Source organism: Canis lupus, chromosome 5 (genome assembly GCF_011100685.1).
Source record: "Canis lupus familiaris isolate Mischka breed German Shepherd chromosome 5, alternate assembly UU_Cfam_GSD_1.0, whole genome shotgun sequence".
NCBI lineage: Eukaryota > Metazoa > Chordata > Mammalia > Carnivora > Canidae > Canis > Canis lupus.
Window position 1 is genome coordinate 76,522,299 of NC_049226.1, and position 20,696 is coordinate 76,542,994.

The 20,696-nt window shown below is 42.6% G+C and overlaps 2 protein-coding genes across 4 annotated transcripts in view; both read left to right on the forward strand.

Moving 5' to 3' along the window:
- The window catches only part of FA2H (fatty acid 2-hydroxylase), a 76,029-nt gene extending 69,501 nt beyond the window's left edge, over positions 1 to 6,528 (forward strand). Inside the window, exon 8 of the mRNA XM_038538332.1 lies at positions 6,443 to 6,528. The gene's annotated coding sequence lies outside the window, so the exon portion shown is untranslated. The remainder of the gene's footprint in view (positions 1 to 6,442) is intronic.
- A 6,365-nt stretch (positions 6,529 to 12,893) lies between these two features.
- Positions 12,894 to 20,696, forward strand: part of RFWD3 (ring finger and WD repeat domain 3) — a 40,226-nt gene continuing 32,423 nt past the window's right edge. The window contains exons 1-2 of one of the 3 annotated variants that reach the window (XM_038538334.1): positions 12,894 to 13,049; positions 16,459 to 16,981. In XM_038538334.1, coding sequence (XP_038394262.1) covers positions 16,461 to 16,981 — 521 coding nt within the window. In that variant the 5' untranslated portion in view covers positions 12,894 to 13,049; positions 16,459 to 16,460. Of the gene's footprint in view, positions 13,050 to 13,261; positions 13,503 to 16,458; positions 16,982 to 20,696 lie in introns of those variants that run through there. The other 2 variants (XR_005360098.1, XM_038538333.1) reach the window with 2 other exon arrangements.

Below are 20,696 nucleotides of genomic sequence, written 5' to 3' on the forward strand. Positions count from 1 at the left end.
CTGCAACACCCTCCAGTGGATCTTCTTAGGCATACAGACTCACGGGACTACCATAAACCACATTTGGCATGCAGGGTCACATAGAAGGGCATCATGCAGGATACACAGCTTGCCAGCACATCCCTCTCTCCTGTGGGGGTCCCTACAGCTGTCCCCACTGTCATCCAGGAGATATTCTCTTTGCTCTTGCCCCAGGTACTGCAGAAAGAGGCTCCCCTCAGGTGGGTGTGGGGCCATACAGGCCTAGAAGACATCTGACCCACAGGAGTCAATATTCTCTTAGAACAACTCTGTGGGCATAGCTTCAGGTGTCCCCACAAGGTGTGTGTCATAATAAGAGTTGCCAAAGTACCCAGCATCCCTATCATTTCTTTATAGTTCCCATACCCTCCACCCCCACTCCCCCATTCATAAGCAATTTACCAATCAGTGATCTTTTTTCCTCATCAGTAATATTACTTGGGAGCATAGATAACCATCATCTTTATCAGGTTCCCAGGAGGATGGAGCTTAAAAATTACTTGAAGGTGAGATCCTCATACAGAAGAAGAATAGGTTTTGTTAACCTGATGTCTACAATTCCCAAATGCTAAGAGAATATTTTCTTTGTCATCCACAGATGGCTTGTTTTCTTCTAGCCTTATGAGTGTCAGGGACAGCCCTTAAATAACACAAGGCAGGTCTTTCCTGACTTTTTTTCAAAGATTTTATTTATTTATTCATGAGAGACAGAGAGAGAGAGAGAGAGAGAGAGAGAGAGAGAGAGGCAGAGACACAGGCAGAGGGAGAAGCAGGCTCCTTGCAGGGAGCCTGACGTGGGACTCGATCCCGGGTCTCCAGGATCATCCCAGGCTGAAGGCGGCACTAAACTGCTGAGCCACCTGGGCTGCCCTCTTTCCTGACTTTTAAATGCCTTTGTCCCTTGCCAGTGTGATAGAAGTGATTTCAAAACACCGTGTCTACCAGTGTGATAGAAGTGATTTCAAAACAGCGTGTCTACACCACTACACCACCGTGTCTACACCACAGTGTCTACACCACCAGCTTTGTCCTCACCACCCTGGAACATGTGCTACTCAGCCCTTCATCTCTGATATCTAGCACAATACTAGATGTTTATAGTTTATAGATGTCAGAGGATGTCAGTGCTTAGTAAATGTGTGAATGAAAGGTGGATGAGCCATCTAAGTGCCTACTCCTTTTCCTGGGACCATGCCTGCCTTCCTTCCTTCCTTCCTTCCTTCCTTCCTTCCTTCCTTTCTTCCTGGCTGATTTTGGGGCTGGCAGCCCTCTGACTGGTGCTGCTAATAACCAAAAAGAACATTAGTTGTGCTGTGGCTTTTTGAAAATCATGGTGTTGGCCAAGAAGGGTCAACAGGGTAACTCATAGTTGTCAGATAACATCCAAAGGAACAGGCTGGCTGTCCTGTAGGGTCAGATAGAACAGAGGGGATGAGGAGATGCCCTCTGTCATTGTTTCATTTGCTTCTGAGAGAAGGCAACCCACATAGTGGCTCTCTGTACCCCTGGTCACCCTCACTTAATGGAGTTGAGTCCTCATCTGAGGAAGCCCTGGATCTAATATAGTCATACTAGAACAACGACAACTCATCAAGTCTTATGGGTGCTTTATAGCCACTATCTTAACCAATCCACATGGCCCCATTTCGCTAGAGAAGAAACCTCTTTGTGTTCCTCGTGGCTGCTATACTATAATAAGTAAAATTCATAATTCCAGCCACTAGAGTGGCCACACAGACAGTAAACACCACTGGCAATACACCCCATAGATAAAAGAGTGTTCCTTGATAACCATGTGTAGCACCAAACTCCTGCTTTCTATCCCCCACCCAAGATGGTGCTGTTTCTGCAAGTCCCTGCTCTATCTAGCTTGTAGGATTTCAGTTGAGCAAATCACAGACTTCCATCAGTTGAGAAATTAAGAGGAAAAAAAAGCAAATAGAGTCAATTCTGCAGCATACTTCTCACCTCAGATACTGGAAAATGTGTATAATAAAAATGTCATAAAAGCTGAAATCTACAGGTATGTCCGTGCACTTGTGAAGATTCTGATTCAGGTGAACAGGGCAGGAAAACCCAAGTCAAACCCCACCTCTGAGGACCACCATAACTCAACTCTGTTGAATGGAATTGGTTGGTGATCAGAAAATTCAGAGTTTTCTGGAAATAGAAGAGCATGGAAAAAGGGAAATTGGTCATGGTTGTTCAGTTTCTTAGTTTTCTTTCGACTTTGAAATCGTTCCCTGGGAAATCATCACTGAGAAGATCCTGTTTGAAGGTAACAAGTATGAAGGCTGGTTCAGATGGTGCTGGCTTTGGGTTCCCCTTCTAGTAGACTAGAAATTCCCATCAGTGCTGTCCTGGGAGCTTTGTTCTTCAATGTGGGCAACTGCCTGGGCTGGTTGAGGGGGGTCACTGGAAGCTCTTATTTCTTCAATACTTAAAGTCTCTAGTTCTGATGCCAGCCATCACCATCCAGAGAGATCTGTCAGTGCCAGAACAACTTTGTAAGCCTCCCATGCTATTGTTTTCATGCCAGGCTGTGATTCTAAGATTTTGCCACCTGGTGTCAGTGGACTGGCACCAGAAGCCACTGGTTGATAACTGCCCTTCACAGTTACAGGGGATTACTGATGATTACTGGGCATATGAGTCCTCCAGGCAGCCCTCTGTTAAATGCGGTGGGGGGCAATTTTCTGGTCTAAAGAGCAGGAGGCACAGGTGTTATTTCACATTTGTGAAAGATTTCCTTTGAAGTTTGCAACCAGGGGTGGTTTTGCTTCTTGGGACATTTGGTAATGTCTAGAGACATTTTTTATTTTCACAATTTAGAGGAGGTAGGGTAGGGTTGAGCATGCTACTGCCATCTAGTAGACAGATGCTACTCAACATCCTACAAGGCATAGGAGAGCCCCCCTACAACAAATTATCCAGCCCAAATATCATTAGTATAGGAGTTTAGAAACCCTACCCTAAGGTCATTGTTTAGTCCAAAGTAGGTTGGAAAGTCAGTATATATATGTATATATATATATTCCTTCCCTCCCTCCCCCTTTGTCTTTCTTCCTCCCCTCCCCTCCCCTCCTCTTCCTTCCTTCCTTCCTTCCTTCCTTCCTTCCTTCCTTCCTTCCTTCCTTCCAGAACCTTGGATAATTTCCCCTACTCAGACTTTCATCTCACCATGTTATTAGCTGCTTATCCTTAGTTCCCTTACACCATCCATCTCCCTAGGACAGTCTCCTTCTCCCACTAGATCCACATCTCTCAGGCTTTCCACAAAGCTCCAGACACAAAAGAGCATTCCTGGATTGCGGAAGTGTTTCCATTAAAGTTACTACAGAATTCAAAGGCACAGAATATGTTTTCCTTATCTTTATAGTGATATATATCATACTGCAGCAGTGTATAAAATGTATATGTGAAGTTTCTTTTTTTAAAAATCCAAGTAAGGGGTATTTGGGTGGCTCAGTCAGTTAGTGTCTGCCTTTGCCTCAGGTCATGATCCCATGGTCCTGGGATCGGGGCTCCCCATCGGGCTCCCTGCTTAGCTGAGAGTCTGCGTCTCCCTCTCCCTCTGCCAATCCCCCTGCTTGTGCTCATGCTCTCTCTCTCTCTGTCAAATAAATGAATAAAATCTTAAAAATATATATATAAAATAAAAAATCCAAGTAAAGGAATATCACTCATCCATTCATTGGTTAAGGAATAGAAATAAAATTGCCATTAACTCAGAAACCACCTATGTGTTCCTTGCCTTTCACAACGCTCTCCTTTCCTCCAAAGGTAATTGCTGTCCTAACTTTGGTTGTAAAAAATTTATTTATAGTTTTACAACCTAGATATATTACACTATTTGGTTTCTCACATATGAGGACTTTTGATAAATGATATCATATTATAATCATCTAGAACTTGCTTCATTTGCTAACCATTATGATTCAACATTCATCCTTGCTAATGTGCTAGTTTTAATTCATTCATTTTCACTGCTCTGTAGTAAACCATTAAATGACCAAACTTATGACTTACCTATCCCACCACTGATGAACATGTTAGTTGTCTCAGTACTTTGTTCTTAGGAACCACACCCCTTTAAACATTATTGTGGGGCAGCCTGGGTGGCTCAGCGGTTTAGTGCTGCCTTCAGCCCAGGGCGTGATCCTGGAGACCCCAGATCGAGTCCCACATCAGGCTCCCTGCATAGCCTGCTTCTCTCTCTGCCTCTTTCTCTCTCTGGTCTCTCATGAATAAATAAACAAAATATTTTAAAAAAAAAAAAACATTATTGTGTATACATTCTGGGGCACACATGTGATAGTATCTCAAGTTACAGACCTAGAGGTGGAGAATACTGATTATTGCAGATGGAATGACTTGAGGAAGGAGATAAAGAAACAGTATCTAGCCTTTTGAGGCAGCTCTCCAAGGACGTCATCACTATCTACAGAAGTCTCTGACATGACAACTGTCTTTCAAGGCCTTCTGATAGGTGGGTGGTCCACTGGGAATCATTCTAACAGACGGTAGCTCATTCCTCAGCCTTCTCCCATCCCTACTTTTTGGAATGAAAAATCAAAATCATGGCCTGGCTTCTATCAGGAACCTCCTCTTTGCCACAGAGCAGAAGAGCAGACTCATTGGTGCTTCCCAAAGAATTAGCCTTTAGGGGAAGCCTGGTGGCTCAGCGGTTTAGCGCCGTCTTCAGCCCAGGGCGTGATCCCGGGTCTCCAGGATCGGGTCCCACATCAGGTTTCCTCCATGGAGCCTGCTTCTCCCTCTGCCTGTGTCTCTGCCTCTCTCTATCTGTTTCTTGAATAAATAAATGAAATCTTAAAAAAAAAAAAAAGAATTAGCCTTTAGGATGGACAAGAAGCTGACAACATTTTCTACTACGTAGCTGACTCTCCTTTGTCTTCTTCCTTACTCTTCCAGGCTCCAACATGTGAGTTTACCCCTCCCACAAGTTAGTTGTATTTTAAAAGTTGACCAAGTAAGAAGGAACCTGATGAGTGCAGATGGTGGTTTAGGCTCCAGTCAGACCAAGGGGAATGCAGTTTCTACATTATTGTGCAGTGTAGAAATGTCTTTGTGTTTTTAGCTGGGCTCTCAGCTCCCTGCTACTGTCTAACTTTCTGTTTATTCATTCACAGAAATCTTAAAGAAATGATCTTTTACAAAGCTATATATTGAAAGGGAAACTAAGGAAACTAAGGAGTGTCCCTGGAGGCATGAGCTGGGCGTCCTTCTGTCTCATATCCTTTGGCATGGAGTTATTTGTGGGTGCAGAGAGGCAGCATTTCCTTTTTACAAACAGAAAACAATTCCAGTCATGCAGAGTCCATCCCACTCCAAAGGATAGGGTCAAAAATACATTTCTGTTAGTAACCGTGATAGATATTTTACAAAACATATCCACACCACTTGGCAATGTGACTTTCCTATCAGGAAGTGGGGTCAACAGCCTCATCATTGGAATCTGGGCTGGCAATGTGACTTGCTTTGGCCAATAGAATGTAGAAGAAATGACAATATGCCAGTTCTAAGCCTAGCCCTTCAGAAGGCCTCACAAGCTTCCAGTCCTCTTGGAATCCTGAGCAGCCATGAACAAACTGGGCTAGTATGCTGGAAGATGAGAGACCACATAGAGAGAGACAGCCTGATGCAGCTGAGGTCATGAGACTGGCCAGACCAGCAGCTTTCACATGAGCAAGTCCAGTTGAGACCAGAAGAACCACACAGCCAAACCAGCTCAAATTGCCCACATTCAAAATCATGAGCTAAGTGAATTGTTGTCTTAAACCACTGTTTTTAGGTGCATTTAGGTGCATTACACAGGGTAGTAACTGAGCAAACATTGTTCAATCTTTCTTCTTGCCCATAGAAATGGGTGCCAAACACATCTGGATACATTTGGCCTTGTATCTCTGACCCGAACCTAATTTCCACTATCATGTCAAAGAGCTCTGCTACCAGAGACTGCAAACTGGTTGCCTAAAGGGTCTAGGGAGGAATCTAAATGAGTGAGTTGAGCCTGAAGGGGCTTCAGTGAACAGATGAACTTTATGAAGAAGGACAGCCTCCAATCTACTCCAGCCTATTTTTATTACATAGGAATGGGATTCCAGTGTTTTCAAAGCTTTCTATTTTGCCCCCAAAAAAGCTGAAAATTCATATTTTCCTGTAAATTGTTCATATTTTTAAAAGATTGGCATCTAAGAATTATTTTAATGCTGAAGAGGACAAACACAATATGCCGGCCTATGAGATTTCAGATTTTAAGCTCTACCAGACTCAGATGTATCTCCTGTGCCTCCTGCACGTGGCCCATTTGTTCTGAATTTTTACACCTTTGCTCATGGGATATGCTTTACGTAGGGTACACTAACACCTCTACATGTTGCTTTTTTTTTTTTTTTTCCAGGACTCATCCCAACTCTTTCAACAGCAAATGTGCTGGGCATTGTTCCAATCACTGAAGAAACAACAGACAAAACACATTTGGAGCTTATATTCTAGTAATCATCTCTGGGGAATAAATGGCTTATTTCTATTTTTTTTAACTTTTTACTTATTCTTGATCTTTTAAAAATCCAGAACATATTTTTTCTATAAATAAAAACATGAAGAAAAATATGACAAGTCAAACACCTAAAATTATCATTTTGGGGATGTCTGCGTGGCTCAGTCAGTTAAGCATCTAAAACTGGATCTTAGCTCAGTTCTTGATCTCAGGGACATGAGTTCAAGTCCTCTGTTGGGCTCCAGGCTGGGCATGGAGCCTACTTTTTTTTTTAATTTTTAAAAAAGATTTTATTTATTTATCCATGAGAGACATAGAAAAAGAGAGAGAGAGAATGGCAGAGACCTAGGCAGAGGGAGAAGCAAGCTCCATGCAAGGAGTCCAATATAGGACTCAATCCTAGATCCCGGGATCATGTCCTGAGCCAAAGGCAGAAGCTCAACCGCTGAGCCACCGAGGTGGCCCTGGAGCCTACTTTTCTTTCTTTCTTTCTTCTTTCTTTCTTTCTTTCTTTCTTCCTTCCTTCCTTCCTTCCTTTCTTTCTTTCTTTCTTTCTCTTTCTTTCTTTCTTTCTTTCTCTTTCTTTCTTTCTTTCTTTCTTTCTTTCTTTCTTTCTTTCTCTTTCTTTCTTTCTTCTTTCTTTCTTTCTTTCTTTCTTTCTTTCTTTCTTTCTTTCTTTCTTTCTTTCTTCTTTCTTTCTTCTTTCAGATTTTATTTATTTATACATGAGAGACACACATAGAGAGAGAAAGAGAGAGAGGCAGAGACACAGGCAGAGGGAGAAGCAGGCTCCATGCAGGGAGCCCGACCTGGGACTTGATGCCGGGTCTCCAGGATCACGCCCTGGGCTGAAGGCGGCGCTAAACCGCTGCACCACCGCGGCTGCCCAGGAGACTACTTTTTTTTAACAAGTATTCTTTTCGAGAGCTAATCAGGTACTACTATTTTTATCTTTAAAATCCTTTGTTGTCTTTGCTGTAGGAGTGCAACAAAAGTCTTTGTTGTAGATTTATTATTTATACTCTGGCAGACCCACAGGCCGAGGGGGAGTCACTGCACAACTAATGGAACTTAATCTTCAGCGTCCTACTCTTGCACAGGGTATCTTCTAAGGCCCTGTACCTAATTTTTTCTCTAACATTATTTCTTGAAAAATTTCAAATGCACTGAAAAGTCAGTAGAATTATATTCTGAACACCAGTAAACCCCTCACCTAAACTCTACACCTGGCAATGTACTATATTTAGCGCATACTTACCCAAATACCCAAGCCTCTTTGTATACTTTTTTTTTTTTGAGAGAGAGAGAGAGAGTGCATGCGCACATACTAAGCAAGAGTAGGGGAACCAGAGGGACAGGAGGAGGGAGAGGAAGAGAATCTTAACCAGGCTCCAAACCTGGTATGGAGCCAGTCACGGGGCTAGATCTCACAACCCTGAGATCATGATCTGAGCTGAAACCAAGAGTTGGACACTTAACCAACTGAGCCACCCAGGAGTCCCTAATCCATTCTAATTTTCATGCATTTAAAAGAAAATATCAAATATCAGTACACTTTGTTTCTAAACACTTCAGCATTTCTTTCATGAACTGGGGTTCAATGATTGTTTATGGGGTTTTGTGGGGGAGGGTGGGCAGCTAAATTTTCCATGTTGTGAAATGCACAAATCTTAAATATATCACTTGATGAGTTTTGCCAAATGTATACACAAACGAGTAATCCAAACTCCATCAAGATAATAAACGTTATCATGCCAGAAAATTCCATTATGCCCATACAACCCACTCCTGCCCCACAATTCTGATTTTTAACAGCATTTTTGAGGTATTATTGTCACACAAACAATAATACTTAATGTGTACAATTTGGTAAGTTTTGATGTATCTTTATACCAGCACAACCAACATAACAAATATACCCATCAAATCCCAAAGTGTCCTCATGCTCCTTTAAAATCACTGCCTTCCACTCCCCCCACCAGGCAACCACTGATCTGCTTTCTTTCACTATAGATTAGTATACATTTTAAAGTTCTATATAAATTAAATCATATGGTGTACAAAAGTTTGCTTTCTTTTACTCAATATAATTATTTTGAGATTCATCCCTGTAGTTGCATGTCTTGATAATTCATTCCTTTTGACTGTTGAAAATGTTTGCAATGTATGGATTTAACATAATTTATTTTTCACCTGTTGATGAAAAGTTGAGTTGTTTATCATTTTTGGCATTTACAAATAAGGCTGCTATGAACTTTCAGGTGTCTTTATTTGAACATATGCTTTAATTTCTCTTGGGTAGGGCAGCCGCTGTAGCTCAGCCGTGTAGTGCTGCCTCCAGCCCAGGGTGTGATCCTGGAGACTGGGGATCGAGTCCCATGTCAGGCTCCCTGCATGGAGCCTGCTTTTCCCTATGCCTGTGTTTCTGCCTTCTTTCTGTGTGTGTGTCTCTCATGAATAAATAATAAAATCTTTAGCAAAATAATAATAATAATAATAATTTCTCTTGGGTAAATAACTAGGAAAAATAGCTGGATCATATGGTAGGTGTACATTTAAAGAAACTGTCAAACTGTTTTTGCAAAATGGTTGTGCCATTTTCCATTCCACTGGGAGTATAGAAGAGTTCTAGTCCTCTATATCCTTGCCATCATTTGGTATGGCCAGGCTTTATAATTTTGGCAATTCTAATAAGCACATGATGAGTGGTATCTCACTGAGCCTTTAGTCTGCATCTCCTTAATGATTTAATAATAATGTCAAGTAGCCTTTCATTTAATTTGTTATCTATACCTCTTCTTTGGTGACGTGTCTGTTCAAACCTTTTGCCCATATTTAAATCTGGTTGTTTTGTTTCGCTATTGAGTTTTGAGAGTTCTCTGTGTATTGTGGATACAAGCCCTCTTTCAGATAAATAATTTGCAAATATTTTCCACCTGTACGCAGTTCGTCTTTTCATTTTCTTAACAATGCCTTTTGAAGAGTAGAGTTTTTGCCTAACCTAAGGTCATGAAGATTTTCTCCTGCTCTCTTCCAGAAGTCTTTTTCTTTTTAAATTTTATTTATTTATTCATGAGAGACACACAGAGAGAGGCAGAGACATAGGCAGAGGGAGAGCAGGCTCCCTGCAGGGAGCCTGATGCAGGACTCAATCCCCAGACCCAGTGATCACGACCTGAACCAAAGGCAGATGCTCAAACCCTGAGCCACCTAGGTGCCCCTCTTCCAGAAGTGACATAGTTTTAGAATTTACATTAAAGCCTAGGATCTTTTTGCTATGGGAATCAGCAAAAGGACTTCAGGATGACACTGTTCTGGTTGTCAATATTTGGTGTCATTCTTTTCCCCCAAACTGTTTTGAAGCTCTGCATTATTTTGCAGTTTCATAGATTTCCTGCACTTAAACAAAGACGTTTTCATTTGAGTCCAGCTACCTAATTTTGCTATGCAAAAAAATGATATCCAGGGGTACCTGGGTAGTTCAGTTGGTTAGGTATCAGACTCTTGGTTTTGGCTCAGGTCATGATCTCATGATCGCAGGATAGAGCCCCCGACCGGCTCCAGGCTCTGCTTGGAGTCTCTTGAGATTTTCTTCCTTTCCCTCTGCCCACCTCGTCCCTCTCTAAAATAAATAAATAAAATATTTTTAAAAATAAAAACAATGAGATCCAAAAATGGGCAGCACCTTATAGATATTAAGCTGTTGGTTGGGGGAGGAGAAAGAGAACCCGGGTGTCCTGAAGTCCTATCAAGTTGTATTATCTGGGGCACTATTATATGTATCACAGCACTCCCCTTACTGTATTTCTTATTATGGTCATTTATGGACTGTGCACCATTTCTCAAACTGTTCCTCTAAAGTGGATAGATGTTAGCTGTAATATCAGCACCTCAGACAGTCCTGTCTGACCCTTCAATTGAAAGTAACTTTCCGGATCCCTGGGTGGTGCAGCGGTTTAGCGCCTGCCTTTGGCCCAGGGCGTGATCCTGGAGACGCGGGATCCTCCAAAAAAAAAAAAACTTTCCTAAGCACTTCCCGCTCATGTCCCTCTGTTTTGCTGTTTTTATGATACTTACTACTTGAGATTATCTAATTAATTCTTGATTATTGGTTGATGATTTGCCTCTCCTTAGGAAAATAGAAGAGTTTTTTGTTTTGTTTTTCTGGCTTGTATTTTTATTCTGTTTTTAGGGGTGAAATTCCCACCTTTTTTTTTTTTTTAATGATAGTCACACAGAGAGAGAGAGAGAGAGGCAGAGACACAGGCAGAGAGAGAAGCAGGCTCCATGCACCGGGAGCCCGACGTGGGATTCGATCCCGGGTCTCCAGGATCGCGCCCTGGGCCAAAGGCAGGCGCCAAACCGCTGCGCCACCCAGGGATCCCCTCCCACCTTTTTCTTTAAAAACAAACAAACAAACAAACAAACAAACAACAAAAAAAAACCCTCTTATCTCCAAACATCATTTATTATGCTAATTCTTTTCTTTTATTGAGAGAGAGAGCGAGCACATGAACACGAGTGGAGAGCAGAGGGAGACGGTGAGAGAGAACCTTAAGTAGATCCATGCCCAGCACGGAGAGCAGCACTTGATCTCACAACCCTGTGATCATGACCTGAGCGGAAATCAGGAGTCAGACCAACTGAGCCACTCAAGTGCCCTAGAAGTTCTCTAGGTCAAGGTTTTCTCTGTCTTATATACCATATCCATATTATACAGACCAGAGCCAGGATTACAGTAATTGTTGAACAAATATTTGCTGACTGAATGAGTGAATGAATGATGGTACTCATAATGGTAGAGGAAAATTAATGACTTTCCTCAGAGCCTGAGCATAAAGTTTTCCACTAAAACTCTCTTTTGGTATCTTTTGTTTAACTTTGATAATTCTTTCAAATTTTACATTTGAAATTACATTCAGGCCTTAATTATTATCATCCAGTATAGAACTCATTAGTCATGTCTTTTGGTGGAGAAAAAGAAAAAGACATCCATCCAAACACCTCTTCTATGAAGTAATTCTTAGTGCATTTTTTTGGTCTTTTTACAAATGAGCCATTAGACATGTTGGTATTTAAATAGTCACCCATAAAAGTGGGAATATCACCCCCTAAAATGGGACATAGCCAACACCTTCTCCCTCTAGCTATATATAACTCTTGGAAGTTGGAGACAAGACTATAAATTTCTGGCGTGTATCTTTATTCTGTTTCTCTCCTAGCTAATAAACATGGCCATTGGGTGAATGAATATCAGAATCATTTAGAAACATCCTGTATACTTCTCACAAAGTAGCCCTTCCTGTTTGTCCAATTTATTTACCATGTGATAATTTACCTATTTTTATTCTTTTTTTTTCAAAGAATCACTCAGTATGTGATGATGTGTTAATGCATTCATTAACATGGGAAGCAATTCAATATATATTTTAAGATTAAAACACTATCCCAACCTATAACACTATCCCAACCAATCTAAAATAGATTTAGATAGATGAAGATTTTAAACAAAACTTTAAGTTGATGACTTCTCTGGATAGAGACGATTTTTCTATTTTGCTTCTCTGTACCCTTTAATTTTTCTCCACTGAACATGCAGGATTTATATGAGTGCAGACGTTTTTCATTCTATAACATACATGTTTGTGTACAAAAGAAAGTTTCGTTTCTCCTCATATTATACACGCCAGGGCTTAGTAGCAGGTTCCTTAGATGGCACCAAAGGAAGAAAAAAATAAAAATGCTAATACCGACTTTAGTGGCAGTTTCAGAAGAGAAAATAATTGAATTATCCATGACTTTCAATTATTTATGCCCTCCTCTGCCATCAATTCCACCGAAAATTGACAGCTGAGTAAATAAAATGTTGGCAATGTGCAGTCTCTGCCTGAGGTTTAGATTTTCTAGGTCTTCCTGGAAGTGGGATTTCGACTTTCAGTGAGATTCCTCAAAAATGTTTGCTGTTAAGTCACGTGACGATAGTTTATAGTAGCAGGCAATTTATTGCAATGGTTTTGGGGATTAAAGACATGGTGTAGGTCAGTTGTTTTGCATGAGCTCTTCAACGTCTGGAGAGGATATACAAGAACGCGATGGTCCCACGCCGCAGGCTCCCGAAAGATCTTATCCTTACAACTTTCTCCCGCCAGAAAGTTCAAATAAAGAGTGGTGAAACCCTGGTTCCGCTTTCCTCCTTGTGGGCTGGGCACCAGGTGACTGACGCAGGGTTCTACCAATCGTCCGAGACCCCGTCACACGACAGTTTACGAAGGGCCAGCCAATGAGAGAGCCGCTTTTTCAGGGAGCGGCGACCAAGAGAAGAAGAAGAGAGGCTATTGGCCGCCGTCCAGGACTGCTGCCCAATAGGAGCAGGCCCCGCCCGCGACTCAGGCGGGCCGCTTGAGATGCTCAGGAAGTGGCTGTTGGCCCGGGTCCCGGCGAGCTGTTTCAAAGAAGCGGTCGCCTCTGCGGCGATTTGGCAAGCCCGGCGGCGCCCTCCCAGCCCCAGGTAAGATGGGCGCTTGCCTCCGTCGGGGCCTTGGGCCTCTGGCTCCAGAGTAGCTTCCCGGGCGGGACTCGTGGTTGCGGGGTCTGAGGACGCCCCACGAGCGGAGCCGCGCGCGGGCACGGACCCCGGCGGCCTGGGGAGGTTCGGCTCCGGGTTGCCCAACCGTCGGGCCCGAGGCGCCCGAACCCGAGCTCTCTCGGGCTTGCTCGGGGAGGCGCCCGAGGGGGGGGCAGGCCGCCGCCGGCCGCGCTCGGGGGAGCCCAGCCTCCCACTCTTCAAGTCCCAGCGCTCTGAGCTTGAACGCCCATTCCTTGCGCTGCTTTCCGGTTCACCGAGGAACCCGCTCTTTGTCACCCAGCTTCATCTCCCAGCGACACTGTGGCGTAAATACTCTTATTATCCCGGTTTTAGAAGCCAACAAGATGAACAGAGCGGCCAGGAAACCCGCCCAAGGTGCCGCGGGTGGTACGCGCCGGGCGGGGGGCGGGATTTGAACCGAGTGGGCTCGCCGAGGTGTTGGGGGGCGGGGGCGGGCCTTAGCCGGTTGATTGGCGGCCGTCGTCCCGCCTTTTGCGCACGTCGATCTGAGTAACAAAGCTTGGAAAGGTGACGCGGTGGGAGGTTACTGTTGGAGCGGCCACTCTCGCTGCCCGCGCTTGTTTGGCGCGAGGAGGTCAAGGCCGAGGCTGCTCGAGATCGGCTCTCTGCCTTATTGTTCTAATCAGAACTGACAGATGATGGGAAGAAATTTCCTCTCTAATATTTAACCATGTGAAAAGTGTAGAGAATAATTAAAAAAAAAAAAAAGAAAAAGACCTGTGCACTCAACATCTAGATCTAACAAATCTTGACCTTGACCTTTTGCTGTAATTATATAATTGCATCCTTTAAAAAAAAAAAAAGTATATGTAGTTGAAGCCCCATGTGTATCTCTGAACTCTCCTCTAGAATTTATTTTTCATGCTTGTTTTGTACTACTCTTGTATATTTTTAAGTCCAGTTAATAGCATGGTTTTGCATGTTTCTAAGTGTCCTAAGAATGGGATTATAGCAGATTCCTTTATATAACCTGCTTTTTTCTGTTTGATGTAATTTTGGAGAAAATTTACTGTGTTGGAATTTTTTTTTTTCCTGTGTTGGAATTCTTAATGGGAAGAGAGCTTATGGTTCCATCTTGACCAAAGGTTTTTTTATTATTATTATTTTTTTTAATTTATTTATGATAGTTAGAGAGAGAGAGAGGCAGAGACACAGGCAGAGGGAGAAGCAGGCTCCATGCACCGGGAGCCCGACGTGGGATTCGATCCCGGGTCTCCAGGATCGCGCCCTGGGCCAAAGGCAGGCGCCAAACCGCTGCGCCACCCAGGGATCCCTTGACCAAAGGTTTTGTTTTACTTTCTTCTCGACTTTCTGAGTTCACTTTCTGGGAGTTCAGTTCATCAAATGTCCCACATTTTAATTTTATTACTGCCTTTTTCAACTGTCTCTTACTCTGCTTTGTGGAAGAGTTCCTTTATCTTCAAATCTTTCTGGTAAATATTTTATTTTGACTGTCATGTTTCATTTCCAAGAGCTCTTTCTTGTTTTCTAATTTGTCCTTTTTCCCCCTGGCATTCTTTTCTTCATAAGTTTGGGGGAGTTTTTGTTCTGTGTTTGGGTTTGTGTTTTTGGTTTTTGTTGTTTTTTGTTTTTTACAGTTTTTCTTGCATTGTTTTCCCTTCCAAGTTTCTTCTGTTTGTCTGCTTTGGTCTCTTTCTCTCATATTGGAGGCTTTGCTCAAATGTCAATTGATCCTTGACTATTTGTTTTAAAGGGGGGAGCCCCTCCCTCCCCTACAAAGCTGATTGGGAGCTCTGTTTGAGTGGCTAAACCATATATAACAACCATTGGGCTTTTACTATTAAAATGGTACTCCTTGACTCCTACTCCCCAAGACAAATAGCAGGGTATTTTATTTATTTATTTATTTACTTACTTATTTATTTATTTAAAAGGTTTGTTTGTTTATGAAAGATACAGAGAGAGAGGCAGAGATTTAGGCAGAGGGAGAAGCAGGCTTCATGCAGGGAGCCTGATGTGGGACTCCATCCCAGGACCCCAGGATCATGCCCTAGGCCGAAGGCAGACGCTAAACCGCTGAGCCACCCAGGCGTCCCCACATTTATTTATTAATTCATCCATTCATTTATTCATTCTTCCATATGCTAGAATGTAAAATCTGTTACACAGCTTTATCCTGTCATCACCTCTGTAGAGTATCTGACTACTTAACAGGTATTTAATAAATATTTCTTGAATGGATTAACATAATGGAATTAGAGACAAGAAACAAATAATGAAGGGGACATGCCAGGCCCTTGATAAGTATGTATGTATGTATGTATGTATTTATTTATTTTGATAAGTATTTATTAAATGGGCTAACAAATAACATTAGAGATGGGAGACAAAAAAGGACAGAGCAAATAAAGTTTGGTCAGCCTTTTTGGACAAATTAGGTAAATTTCAATTTTGAGTTAGTATTGAGTTAATTTTGCAACTGTAAAAGTGTCCTTTCTCTATTTATTCTTTGTAACTTGGTGCTGTGAAGTTAAATATTGCCTACTAAAATCAAATACAGGGGGATTCCTGGGTGGCTTAGCGGTTTGGTGCCTGCCTTTGGCCTAGGGCGCGATCCTGGAGTCCCAGAATCGAGTCCCACGTCGGGCTCCGGGCATGGAGCCTGCTTTTCCCTCCTCCTGTGTTCCTGTGTCTCTGCCTCTCTCTCTCTCTCTCTGTCTATCATAAATAATAAATAAATAAATAAATCTTAAAAAATAAAATACAGTATTATATGCATTTGTTTTAGTGAATATCTGTGATTGGGTCACAATAAAGAGCTGCTAGAGGTCTGGGAAATTCCTTTCAAACACAAAAGTTCAGTCTTATTATTTCATAGATCTTTCTGTTTTAGAAGATAGTGCTATGATCACATGCCTTTATGCTTTCAAAGGGCAAACTGGTTAACTAGTTATAAGTACTTGTTATGGAGAAAAAAGTTACTGATTACCAAACACTTCTGACTTAAAGAGGAGGTTTTAGTTATTTATTTTAAGATTCTCAGTTTTGTCAAGAATGATTTTTTTTAAGATTTTATTTATTCGTGAGAGAGACAGAGAGAGAGAGAGAGAGGCAGAGACACAGGCAGAGGGAGAAGCAGGCTCCTCGCAGGGAGCCTGATGCGGGACTTGATCCCAGGATCTTGGATCACGCCCTGAGTCGAAGGCAGATGCTCAACCACTGAGCCATCCAGACGTCCCAAGAATGATCTTAAGCAGAAGTTCTAGAAGACTTAGATATAATTATATCATGGACATATAGCATGTTTTATCTATTTTACTGATACTTTTTATGAATGTTACTTCCCCAGTGATGGCTCACGAAGCAATGGAATATAACCTTCATGGGCAGTTAGACCATCATGTTGCAGAACAGCCTGTTCCTGCTGAAGTGGTCATCAGCCTAGAGGGACCACCCGTGTTCCAGGCTCTACCTGCAGAAGTGGTCATCAGCCAAGAGGGACCACCCGTGCTCCAGGCTCTACCTGCAGAAGTGGTCAGCAGCCAAGAGGGACCACCCCTGCCCCAGCCTGCTCCACACGTGTCTGTTGGCCTGACAGAGGAAGGGGAGCTGTTGGGAGAAGATCGTGTGGAGAGCATTAATCCAGGAGCTTCGGAGGAGCATAGTCAGCGATCTCGTGTTAACCCCCCTGTCCAAGTGTCTTCATTGGATTCGATGAACAGCTTCATCAGTGGGCTGCAGAGACTTCATGGCATGCTGGAATTCCTGAGACCTCCATCAGACCACAACGTGGGACCAGTGAGATCCAGAAGGATGAGAGGATCTTCACGCAGGTCAAGAACTACAGGGTCACAGAGGACAGACAGTACCAGGTAAAAATAATGTTAAAAATCTTGGGATTCGGGATCCCTGGGTGGCTCAGCGGTTTGGCGCCTGCCTTTGGCCCGGGGCGCGATCCTGGAGTCTCGGGATTGAGTCCCGTGTCGGGCTCCCAGCATGGAGCCTGCTTCTCCTTCCTCCTGTGTCTCTGCACACACCCCCCCCCCTCCACCCCAGGTGTCTTATCATAAGTAAATAAATAAATCTTTAAAAAAAAATCTTGGGATTCGTGCCAGATTGGGACTATGAGCCCAGTGCTGCCAAGGTGTGGCACTATGACTTTTGGCAAGTTATATGGCCTTTCTGAACTCCCAATTCCTCACAAGTCAGGTGAAAATAAAAGGTGCTTGCCTTATTTACTCACAAAGTCATTGAGGGATAATTTACCCTGATGTGCTTTGAAAACTAGGTGGTAGTTTATCAGCAACGGTTTCTATAGGGGCTGGCACTTCTTCAGATCATTTGCATATGAAAAAAGTATATTTTGACTTAAAAGTCCACACTCCAGTTACCCAGGTTCCATTGTTCATTGGCATTCCTTGTAACGATGCAGTAGACTTTGGTGCAGTAGACTTTGGAAGACCGGCAGGCTGGACTTAGAGAAGCCTTGTGAAAAGTAAAATGTGAATTAATTTAGGGCTTATCTGACTAAGTGGGGAAACATTCCAGCCCTCCTCATCTCAGAAGGTGTTGCAGAGTTGAAAATAATTTTCTTTCATAGTTTTTCATTTGAACTTTTCTCTGAAAGAACTTAGCTATATCAAGTCTTGACATGGTTATTTTTATAACCACCAGCTATGCCTTGCCTGTTTTTTAACTTCATCCTGCTTTATTTAAAATACTTTATTTCACATTTGGCCTCCTAAATGTTTTCATAACGTTTTAAGAGATTTAACACCATGTTCATTTTATATGCAAAGGAAATTGGACCCTGAGAAAGCCTTTTGTTCAGGGTCAAGGTCGAGTTGATAAGGGAACCTGGATCTGACTCATTTTCTGTGCAGGCAGATAGAGGACACTTCAGTCACATCCATTTGTTTTCTTAACATTATGAAAATAATGAGACAATACTAAAAAGCAGTAACTAGGCCATCTATTGACTATGTCTTGGAAATAAGAAAGCCAATAGAATAATTTGTGTTCTGACTAGGGTAGCTCTGGAATTGGGATTGTGCCTTCTGATCCTCGATTCAGCATCCTTTTCCATGGATTCTGCTGATTGCTGAATGGAGGAGGGAGATGGTGCTGCTTTCCCTCTGGATCTAGTCTCTAGCCTGGTCAGTTCTGGATGTGACCTCTCAGGGATGATGTGCTTAGTCATGTGTTGATAAGAGTTTCAAGGGCATGTAACTGTTATTTTAAGGCATCATTCCCTCTGATTATGAAGGCAGAATAAGATTTCATGTTTGTGTCCTAGGTCAAGGTACCCTGTAGCCGAGTTTGGGAACCCTTTCAAAGTGTGTGGGCTGAGGGTTGAGAGTGATGGCCCCAGGAACTGGCTGACTGCCAAGAGACCTCACCATATTCCTCAGCCTTGGTTGTTCATATACTCATCCATGGGGAGAGGGGAGTTGGGGCGGAGTTGATTACTTCTGTGGGAGACTTGGGAACCCACTCATAGGGGTGTAACACTTAAAAACCAGTTGCCAGTTTACAGAGAGAACTAGAAGTGCCACAGGGATCAAAGTCTCTTTCTGGCATGGGCAGCATGATTCTCCTAAAAGAAATTTCTGATTAGAGTCTAGTCTAGAAGCTAGACTCTAATCAGAAAATTGCTTGATGCATATAGAATCTGTGCTCAGGGACTGGTCTAGATTCTAAATCTAAATTACAGAATTTAGTTGTTAAAGGATATCAGTTGAGCTATTTGACTGACAGTTGTATTTGTCTCTACTAAAGGAATAAGCCTAAAGGGCTAGAGATTGTGTGGTTCAATGAAGAAAACATGGATTCTGGAGCCAGATAAATGTGGCCTTAAAACTTTTTTTCCCCTAAATACTGTGTTGTAAGCAAATTCCACACTAAATTCACAAAAAACAGGAGCTTTTCCTAGTACTGATTGCTTTTTTTTTTTTTTAAGATTTTATTTATTTATTCATGAGAGACACACACACACACACAGAGAGAGAGAGAGAGAGAGAGAGAGAGAGAGGCAGAGACACAGGCAGAGGGAGAAGCAGGCTCCATGCAGGGAGCCCGACACGGGACTCGATCCCAGGACTCCAGGATCATGCCCTGGGCCAAAGGCGGCGCTAAACCGCCCAGCCACCCAGTCATTCCACCTACTGAATTTCTTAACGTGAATTCTTCATTATGGTGTTTGGCACTTACTCACCTGACAGACCCTTTCTGGGTCAGGTGTTGAGAGCCTGAGCCAGGGGGAGCAGCTTTTGCCTCAGACTCCACTGAGAAGCCAAAGTTGGGGGAAGCTGAGTAATGAGATATTTTTCCAAACAGCTTCTCAGCCAAGATCACAAACACCTTTCCTGTTTCTTTGTTTGAGGCTGCTTGATTCTGGCTGTCAGCGTCACTCATTCATCAAAAATTTCTAATATTCCACTATGTGAGAGACTGAACTTTGCCTGGAGATATATTGTGAACAGGACAGATAAGGGTACCTGTTCTCATGGAGCTTATGGAATGTAGGACTACTGAGGGTAAGCAAGGGGCAAGAACTCATTATACTATTATTTAATTCAGAGATGATGAGTGCAGGCAAAGAGGAGGATCTCTTGTTGTGAAGGTTGCACTCCCAGAGAGAAAACCTAGCTCTGTCTCCTAATGATGATAGTTCCTCTTTCCTTTGTCCCCACCTGACCTTGGAAATGGCTTTTGCTATATTAATGTTAATTAGTGGGGTTCTTTTAACCACTTAATTATTAACCAGTTTCTATGCAGCATGCTCATTATGCATCTCAGTAGCCTAATGAATGGCTTAACTTTAGTCTGGATTTCATTTGATTAAAATGACCTTAGGAGATACTGTTCTTATGTGCTTGTTGTCATGGTAGTCATAGCTGCTATTAGCACACAGTTGCCGAAATTAGCTGGTAAACTTACTTGTTAGCATTTTTTAAAAAAAGAAAACCTGACATCAGCAAAAAAATAAAGACCTCCAAAAAAAAAGAGCAAAGTTTATAAGACTCTGGAAATTAAGTAAATGCTTAAAGTAATTCAGGGAATAAATGTTAAAAAAAACAGCTGAACATCAGAACAGTAAGCTTCAGGCATTCCCTGTTCCCATATCGTTCTCCACCTCGATGGTAACTGTGAAAACCAAGTGCCTGACAGCCACTTAGAGGGAGTAGATTGGGATTCGAGCTCCTTCAAAGCTTCGTTCCCAGAGAATTCTCTTTCTTTGGTTTCCTGGAAGATCCCACTTACAGAGTTCTTTCTGACTTAGCACTCTGCCCAGTCTAAAAAGCTGAAACCCTTTTCCTCAGGCTGCCTGAGGTTGTGCATAACCACGGGGGGAATCTAAACTAAAACATTTAAAAGGAAAAGCTGAGAAATGAGATCTTCATGGAGTATTGAAAAGCTCTGACATATTCTTGGAAATCTAGAAGGCTGCATACATGTCTAGGGCCGTGTACAGCTGTGCTCATGCCCAGGAAAGACCTAAGAAGGCACTAACTTCTCAATCCTGGCTGATCTTGGGGCTCTGCACAATCAAGAAGAATTGTTGCTTGTCTGGCTAGTTCCTGAAGG